Source organism: Leucoraja erinacea, chromosome 43 (assembly GCF_028641065.1).
Source record: "Leucoraja erinacea ecotype New England chromosome 43, Leri_hhj_1, whole genome shotgun sequence".
Taxonomy (NCBI): Eukaryota; Metazoa; Chordata; class Chondrichthyes; order Rajiformes; family Rajidae; genus Leucoraja; species Leucoraja erinaceus.
Window position 1 is genome coordinate 243,076 of NC_073419.1, and position 9,425 is coordinate 252,500.

Genomic DNA, 9,425 nt, shown 5'->3' on the forward strand with positions numbered 1-9,425 from the left:
GCCATTCGGCCCTTCGAGCCAGCACCGCCATTCAATGTGATCATGGCTGATCATCCCCAATCATTACCCCGTTCCTGCCTTCTCCCCATATCCCCTGACTCCGCTATTTTTAAGAGCCCTATCTAGCTCTCTCTTGAAAGTATCCAGAGAACCGGCCTCCACCGCTCTCTGAGGCAGAGAATTCCACAGACTCACAACTCTGAGAGAAAAAGTGTTTCCTCGTCTCCGTTCTAAATGGAACGAGCTGCCAGAGGTAGTCGTTGAGGCAGGGACTAGAACAACGTTTAGAATGACATTTGGGCAGGTGCATGGATAGGACAGGTTTAGGAGGGATATGGCCAGTTGGACTAGTATAGTTGGGGCATGTTGTTCGAAATAGGTTAGTTGGGCCGAAGGGCCTGTTTCCTTGCTGTACGTCTCTATGCCTATTAGCTGATCACTGACTAAACTTTGCACATCACAGGTCGACAACAAGAAGTAACCACAAGCACACCAGAGGGATGGACCATCCAAATATTTATTTGGCAAAATGTAAAAATCGATGATTTTTTAAAAGACATGTATTGATTGTAAAACACAAACGATGCAATCACAGAACAGGGGCAAGGTTATAATATTTGTGACTGTTCACTTCTTTATGTACAAGTTCCAGAAAAAAAAATTGGCCACGCATTACTTTCTTGGAGATACAGACACAAAAAGCTGGAGTAACTCAGCGGGACAGGCGGCGTCTCTGGAGAGAAGGAATGGGCGACGTTCGGGGGCCGAGACCCTTCTTCAGACCGAGGGGCGGGGGATATAGACGGTGGTGCAGAGAGATGTAGAACAAATGAGCGAGGGATATGCAAAAATGTAACCATACTGAAGGAATCAGGCCTTTGTTAGCTGTGTGCTGGGTGAAAACCAGTTGCAGACAATGAGACACAACAAGATGACTTTGGAGTTGGTACCCCTTGGGTGGGGGAGGGACGGAGACGGGGGGGGGGGGGGGGAGATGCAAGGGTTATTTGAAGTTTAGAGAAATCAATATTCATATTGTCGTCTACTGTATATCTCTTGTGTCTCCCTCTCCCTCTTAGAATAAAGGGGAGGCCAAAAAACGTTTTCACCCAGAGAGTTGTGAATTTGTGGAATTCCCTGCCACAGCGGGCAGTGGAGGCCAAGTCACTGGGTGGATTTAAGAGAGAGTTAGATAGAGCTCTAGGGGCTAGTGGAGTCAAGGGATATGGGGAGAGGGCAGGCACGGGTTATTGATTGGGGACGATCAGCCTTGATCACAATGAATGGCGGTGCTGGCTAGAAGGGCCGAATGGCCTCCTCCTGCACCTATTTGTGCTGAAGCAAAGCAAGAATTTCATTGTCCTATCAGGGACACATGACAATAAACTCTCTTGAATCTTGAATCTATTTTCTATGTTTCCCCTGACTCTCAGTCTGAAGAAGGGTCTCGACTCGAAACGTCACCTACTCCCGTCTCTCCAGTGATGCCGCCTGTCCCGCTGAGTTACTCCAGCATTTTGCGCTTGTCTTCGGTGTAAACCAGCATCTGCAGTTCCTTCCTACACGTATACCTTTGTGGAGATTGGCTCCTTTCCATTTGGCTTCAGTATTTAATCGACAAAAACTACAAACAATACAAATAAATGCTAGCGAACTGCACCGACAAATTGGCATCAATTAGTAAATACTTCATATTATTTGACGCTGGCTGCCATTTGTGTTCATGTGCGGTCTGTTTTGATTTACTTTCACCAATGTAACAACTTTACACAGTCCTGGCTTTGTTCAGACTGACTGAGCAGCCTGTGAATCACGACTTTCCGATGGGCACACGGATATGCAAGGAATCTTTAGATTAGTTTCGAGATTCAACGCGGAAACAGGCCCTTCAGTCCACCGGGTCCGCGCCGCCCAGCGATCACCCCGCCCCGCACACTAACATTATCCTACACACTCCAGGGGCAATTTACAATTTTTACCGAAGCCAATTAGCCTTCAAGCCTACACGAAACCAAAGAAAACCCACGCAGGTCACGGGGAGAACGTACAAACTCCGTACAGACAGCACCCGTAGTCGGGATCGAACCCGGGTCTCTGGCGCTGGGAGGCAGCGACTCTACCCGCTGAGCCACCGTGAATGGAGGGAAATTGTTTACGTGCGGACAGATAAGAGTTAGTTAGTTCGTTTAGTTTATTGTCACGTGTACCGAGGTACAGTGAAAAGCTTTTGGTGTCATGTTCGGCACAGACATTGTGGGCTGAATGGCCTGCTGCTGTGCTGTCCTGGTCTACAATCTATAATGTTTGGTACTACACTGTTTTTCTGTCCACAAACGGGACCAAACACGGGCAGGGGCGGTCACAGTAGCGCAGCGGTAGAGTCGCTGCCTCACAGCGCCAGAGACCCGGGTTCAATCCCGACTACGGGCGCTGTCTGTACGAAGTTTGTACATTCTCCACGTGACCTGCGTGGGTTTTCCCCGGGTGCTCCGGTTTCCTCCCAAGACGTACAAGCTAATTTGATTAGTGCGGGTGTCAGGGGTTATAGGGAGAAGGCAGGAGAATGGGGTTGAGAGGGAGAGGTAGATCAGCCATGATTGAGGAGACCTGGTGGACTAAACTTGATGGGTCGAATGGCCTACTCCTGCACCTATTGTCTATTGACTTGGTGGAGTAGATTTTGATGGGCCGAATGGCCTAATACTGATGCTATAACTTATGGACATGAATTTAATTGGCTTCTGTAAATTGTCCCCATTGTGCAGGATAAAACTGTGCGGGCGGGTGATCGCTGGTCGGCGTGGACTCGGGGAACTCGTGCACGAGTCATCAATGAGCTCGGCAAGGCACGGTCGGCACGGGTGAGTCGGGCTGAAGGGCCTGTTTCCCGGCACTGTGACTCTGAAACGCGAGCTCTGCGTCCAGTTGCTCAGTCTGAGAAACAGAGCGGAGGGTGCGTGATAACTCCACGTCAAATTAAAATTCTCCACACACATTGCACGCTTAAATTAACGGACATGGGCCAAAGGCAAGATGCAAAGAGGCAGAATTCAAAGGAGATACGGAGGGCAATGCTTTTTTTGTGGGCGGTGGGTGCCTGGAACGCGCTGCCAGGGGTGGTGGTGGAGGCAGATATGATCGTGGCGTTTACGGGGCACGTGGATATGCGGGGAATGGAAGGACACTGATCACGTGCAGGCAGAGGAGAGTTGCTCTTGGTACCGTGTACAGCACAGACATTGTGGGCTGAAGGGCCTGCTCCTGCGCTGTCAAAGGTTACGGGGGACGAGAGGGAAAGGTAGATCGGAGACGAGGAAACACTTTTTCCAGTTGCGAGTCTGTGGAATTCTCTGCCTCAGAGGGCGGTGGAGGCCGGTTCTCTGGATGCTTTCAAGAGAGAGCTAGATAGGGTCTTAATCTTAAAGATAATCTTAATCTTAGATCTTAAAGATAGCGGAGTCAGGGGATATGGGGAGACGGCAGGAACGGGGTACTGATTGGGGATGATCAGCCATGATCACATTGAAATGCGGTGCTGGCTCGAAGGGCCGAATGGCCTACTCCTGCACCTGTTGTCTATGTTTCATCATAAAACTAGCATCTGCAGTTGGGGTCACAGAATGATACAGCGTGGCCCTTCAGCCCAACTTGCACGTGCCAGCCAACATGTCCCAGCTACACTAGTCCCACCTGCCCATATCCCACTAAACCTGTCCTATCCATGTACCTGCCCACATGTTTCTTACAGATGGTGCTGGCTGTGTGTTTCTGCGTCTTGTCTGAGTATCGGAGTGCGGGGGGGTTGGAGGGGGGGGGGGGGGGGGGGGTGCAGGGCTGCCCCCTCACACCATGGAGGTGACAGCAGGCTCTGGCTTTAGACGTTCCACGATGTCCTCCCTCTCCATCCGGGCCAGGGCCTTGCAGAGCAGATCCACGGTGGCATCTGCCCGGGACGACCAGTCGGAGAGCAGGGTGTGCGGCGGGTCCTCACCGCGGCCGATGGTGGCCACGCGCTCCTCCTCGTAGCCCAGCAGGTGCGCCAGGCTGCGCCAATCGCCGCGCACCGTCCCGCCAGCCTGCCCGACCAGCAGGCGTTCCACCTCCTGCCGCTTCTGCACCGGCAACTTGCTGTAGAGGCCGGGGTCAATGCGGGCAGCTAGACAAACAAGAACACAACGTCAGCTCAAGAGCGGTATCAACATCGACTTCTGGAGGACCACCACCTCATATTCCACTCGGGTAGTTTACACCCCAGCGGTACGAACATTGACCTCCAATTTCAGGTAGTCCCTGCTTTCTCCCTCCTTCCCCTCCCCTTCCCAGCTCTCCCCCCGCCCACTGTCTCCGCCTCTTCCTTTCTTCTTCCCGCCCCCCCCCCCCCCCCACCCTCACATCAGCAAAGTTCATACAGTGAGCAAGATCGATCACTCGACGAAACAGACGTAGTGCGGTCACGGGCAGATTCATGGGTCATTTACGGCCCCATTTCCGTAACCGGCTTCACGTCTCCGCTCCATAGATCCCATCGTAGCGGAGCAAAGATACTAGCGCGGAGACGGAAGCCGGTTACGGAAACATCCTCGTAAAAATCAAAGTTCTTTGGTAAAAATCTTCTCCTCATTTTCAGAATAATAATTTATGAACACAAACTGTTCCCCCGCAACGTTGATTACACTGCGGGTCGGGTCGGGTCGGGTTACGGAAATGGATGAAAAAAAGGCCCACGTTCCACTCCGTTGCATACTACACGTCAGCCCATTGCATTTAGCAGGAGTGGTCTATCTTGCTCCGCTATAGGATCTTTGCACATCAGCCTGAAGGAGGGTCTCGACCCGAAACGTCGCCTATTTCCTTCGCTCCAATGATGCTGCCTCACCCACTGAGTTTCTCCAGCATTTGTGGCTACAGTCAGCTCAGACTTGCTCACCCCACTGAAGGCCGGGCACTGTCACACTGGGAACCTTTATTTACTTTAGCTACGGTAAGTTTATAGTTTAGTTTACATTGGTTTAGTTAAGTTTAGTTGAGTTTAGATCATAAGGTCTTAAGTGATAGGAGCAAAATTAGGCCATTCGGCCCATCTAGTCTACTCCACCATTCAATCATGGCTGATCTATCTCTCCCTACCAACCCCATTCTCCTGCCTTCTCCCCATAACCCCTGACACCCGTACTAATCAAGAATCTATCTATCTCTGCCGTAAAAATATCCATTGACAGCCTCCACAGCCGTCTGTGGCAAAGAATTCCACAGATTCACCACCCTGTGACTAAAGAAATTCCTCCTCATCTCCTTCCTAAAAGAACATCCTTTAATTCTGATGCTGTGACCTCAGGTCCTAGACTCTCCCACTAGTGGAAACATCCTCTCCACATCCACTCTATCCAAGCCTTTCACTATTCTGTACTTTTCAATGAGGTCCCCCCTCATTTTTCTGAACCCCAGCGAGTACAGGCCCAGTGTCGACAAACGCTCATCATATGTTAACCCACTCATTCCTGGGATCATTCTTGTAAGCCTCCTCTGGACCCTCTCCAGTGCCAGCACATCCTTCCTTCAACGTAACATTAGCAAATTTGCAGATGACACAAAGCTGGGTGGCAGTGTGACATGTTCCCGATGTTGGGGGAGTCCAGAACCAGGGGCCACACAGTTTAAGAATAAGGGGTAAAACCATTTAGAACGGAGACGATGAAACACTTTTTCACACAGAGAGTTGTGAGTCTGTGGAATTCTCTGCCTCAGAGGGTGGTGGAGGCCAGTTCTCTGGATACTTTCAAGAGAGAGCTAGATAGGGCTCTTAAAGATAGCGGAGTCAGGGGATATGGGGAGAAGGCAGGAACGGGGTACTGATCGGGGATGATCAGCCATGATCACATTGAATGGCGGTGCTGGCTCGAAGGGCCGAATGGCCTCCTCCTGCACCTATTGTCTATAATGGGGTTGGTTAGGAGGGAGAGATAGCTCAGCCATGATTGAATGGCACAGTAGACTCGAGGGGCCAAATGGCCTACTCCTGCACCTATTGTCTATTGTCAACGTTACCGGAGCCAATTCCCCTGCAAACCTGGAGCGTGGGAGGAGCAGGGAGCGCCCACACGGGTCACGGGGAGAACGTACAGACCCGGCACGGGCAGCGTCCGGGAGGGGCCAGGATGGCAGCGGGTGCCACGGTGAGGTGGCAGCAGCTCTACCCGCTGCGCTGGTGCGGGCGTACCTTTGGCCGTCTGCGGCTCGTGGAGGCTGTGCGTGTCGACAAACACCCCGCTGTCACTGTGGAGCTTCTCCCCTTCACCGCCTCCGTCCAGCTCGCCCGCCCGCGCCTTGGCCAGTTGCTGCTTCTGCTTGCAGGTGCTCCAGCTGCACACACCAAGGGGGATACAAGGTCACAAACCACATGAGCATAATTAGGCCATTCGGCCCATCAAGGACAAATAGACTCAGAAATAGTTGCTTTCCGAGAATTATAACTACTCTTAATTCAAATTCACACATGCACTGACTTCACAGCCCAACACCCGGACTTCCATCTGTATGTATGTATATAGCGCCGCAGAATTGTGCACCTATCCCCCCCTTCTGTTTTTTGTTTTTTGTGCTAAATTGTATGTATGCACTGAGTACGAGCAGCTTTCAGTTTCACTGTACATGTATAGTGACAATAAATGGCATATCCATATCCATATCCAAGTCAAGAATTTCAAATCAAAGCAAGAATTTCATTGCCCTATCTGGGACACATGACAATAAGCTCTCTTGAATCTTGAAGTCTACTGCGCCATTCATTCATGGCCGAGCCATCCTAACCAAACCCATTATTGACACTAGACAATAGGTGCAGGAGTAGGCCATTCGGTCCTTCGAGCTAGCACCGCCATTCAATGTGATCATGGCTGATCATCCACAATCAGTAGGTAGACAAAAGTGCTGGAGAAACTCAGCGGGTGCAGCAGCATCTATGGAGCGAAGGAAATAGGCAACGTTTCGGAACGAAACGTTGCCTATTTCCTTCGCTCCATAGATGCTGCTGCACCCGCTGAGTTTCTCCAGCACTTTTGTCTACCTTCGATTTTCCAGCATCTGCAGTTCCTTCTTAAAACACAATCAGTACCCCGTTCCTGCCTTCTCCCCATATCCTCTGACACTCCACTATCTTTAAGAGCCCTATCTAGCTCTCTCTTGAAAGCATCCAGAGAATGTGCCTCCGCCGCCCTCTGAGGCAGAGAATTCCACAGACTCACAAGTCTCTGTGTGAAAAAGTGTTTCCTCGTCTCCGTTCTAAATGGCTCACCCCTTATTCTTAAACTGTGGCCCCTGATTCTGGACTACCCCAACATCGGGAACATGTTTCCTGCCTCTAGCGTGTCCAAACCCTTAATGATCTTATATGTTTCAATAAGATGCCCTCTCATCCTTCTAAACTCCAGAGTGTACAAGCCCAGCCGCTGCATTCTATCAGCATATGACAGTCCTTCTCCCCATAACCCCCGACGCCCGTACTGATCGGGAGTCTTACAGGTTCAGGTTTATTAGTCAGTTTTCCCTCTCTCTCCATCCCTCTCCCATCCTTGTTCTCCGACCAGTCCGTTGCCCCCCTGATTAAATTTTTCCCTCGGACTACCCTTGATCGGACTTTGCTGACTTTACCTTGCACTAAACGTTATTCCCTTATCATGTATCTGTACACTGTGAATGGCTCGATTGTAATCATGTATTGTCTTTCCGCTGACTGGTTAGCACGCAACAAAAGCTTTTCACTGTAGCTCGGTAATAAGTTTATTTGGCCTTCCATCACAGCTATGTGATGGATGTTTATGTAAAATGTAATTATGTTGTGTCTGGGGTCTATTTGTGTGTAATGTATGGCTGCAGAAACGGCATTTCATTTGGACCTCCAGGGGTCCAAATGACAATTAAATATACTCTTGACTTGACTCTCTTGGTACACGTGACAATAAACTAAACTGAACTGATACGTTACTTTGCACACCTCGTTGTCACCTTCCCCTCAGCTATCAATGACCTATCCTGCATCTCCCTTGGCCTTTGTCCCCTTTGATCTCTTGTTTTCACACCTTACTCTTCCATATCTCTCCTGAAAATGATAACAGGACTGGACAAGCTAGATGCAGGAAAAATGTTCCCAATGTGGGGCGAGTCCAGAACCAGAGGCCACAATCTTAGAATAAAGGGGAGGTCATTTAAGACTGAGGTGAGAAAAAACTTTTTCACCCAGAGAGTTGTGAATTTGTGGAATTCCCTGCCACAGAGGGCAGTGGAGGCCAAGTCACTGGATGGATTTAAGAGAGAGTTAGATAGAGCTCTAGGGGCTAGTGGAATTGAAGAGCTCCTGGAGCGGGGCCTTACAGCACCGCCCCGCGCGGCTTGGAATGGTCGCGGGATTCTGCGAGCGCACGCCGGGGGCTCCAACATCAAGACCTGGTGTGCGACATTGCATCACCCGACGTGGCTTTAATGGCCGCGGGACAATCGCCATCGCCAGCCGGGGGCTTTGACTTTGACTCTGACATCTGGGGGGGGGGGGGGGGGGGGGGGGGGGGCGGGGGGGGGGGGGTGGGGGGGGGGGGGGGGGGGGGGGGGGGGTGGGGGGGGGGGGGGGGGGGGGGGGAGTGCTGTGGAGAGATAAGTTTTTTTTTGCCTTCCATCACAGCGATGTGATGGATGTTTATGTCAATTATGTTGTGTCTTGGGTCTATGTGTTTGTAATGTATGGCTGCAGAAACGGCATTTCGTTTGGACCTCAAGGGGTCTTGGGTCCAAATGACAATTAAATTTAATGTATCTTGTCTATTGATATGGGTAGAAGGCAGGAACGGGTTATTGATAGGGGACGATCAGCCATGATCACAATGAGTGGCGGTGCTGGCTCGAAGGGCCGAATGGCCTACTCCTGCACCTATTGTCTATGTTTCTATGTTTCCCTCTCCCCTGACTCTCAGTCTGAAGAAGGGTCTCGACCCGAAACGTCACCCATTCCTTCTCTCCAGAGACGCTGCCTGTCCCCGCGGAGTTACTCCAGCATTTTGTGTCTATCTTCGGTGTAAACCAGCATCTGCAGTTCCTTCCTACACATGTGACATTTATCAATTATCTCACAGCGCCAGAGACCCGGGTTCCCAAGAGACAAGAACGCGAGGACGGAGGTTTAAGGTGAGAGGGGCAAGATTTCATACCAAGCCGAGGGGTAATCTGTCCACACAGGGGGCGGTGGGTCTGTGGAACGAGCTGCCAGAGGAGGTCGCTGACGCAGGGACTGTAATAGCATTGAAAAGACACTTGGACAGGTACATGGATAGCAAAGGCTTAGAGGGGTATTAGTTGAACGTGGGCAAATGGGACCAGTTTAGATGGGGGCATCTTGGACAGCATGGATGAGATGGGCCGAATGGACTGTTTGTGTGATT

At 50.9% G+C, this 9,425-nt stretch overlaps 1 protein-coding gene across 1 annotated transcript in view; it reads right to left on the minus strand.

The window, feature by feature from the left end:
* Window positions 1-3,810: 3,810 nt before the first annotated feature.
* LOC129714868 (tumor necrosis factor receptor superfamily member 16-like) overlaps window positions 3,811-9,425 on the minus strand; it is a 36,680-nt gene continuing 31,065 nt past the window's right edge. Inside the window, exons 4-5 of the mRNA XM_055664706.1 lie at window positions 6,218-6,360; window positions 3,811-4,156 (exon numbers count right to left, since the gene is read on the minus strand). Of these exons, the coding sequence (XP_055520681.1) occupies window positions 3,843-4,156; window positions 6,218-6,360 (457 nt within the window). The 3' untranslated portion in view covers window positions 3,811-3,842. The remainder of the gene's footprint in view (window positions 4,157-6,217; window positions 6,361-9,425) is intronic.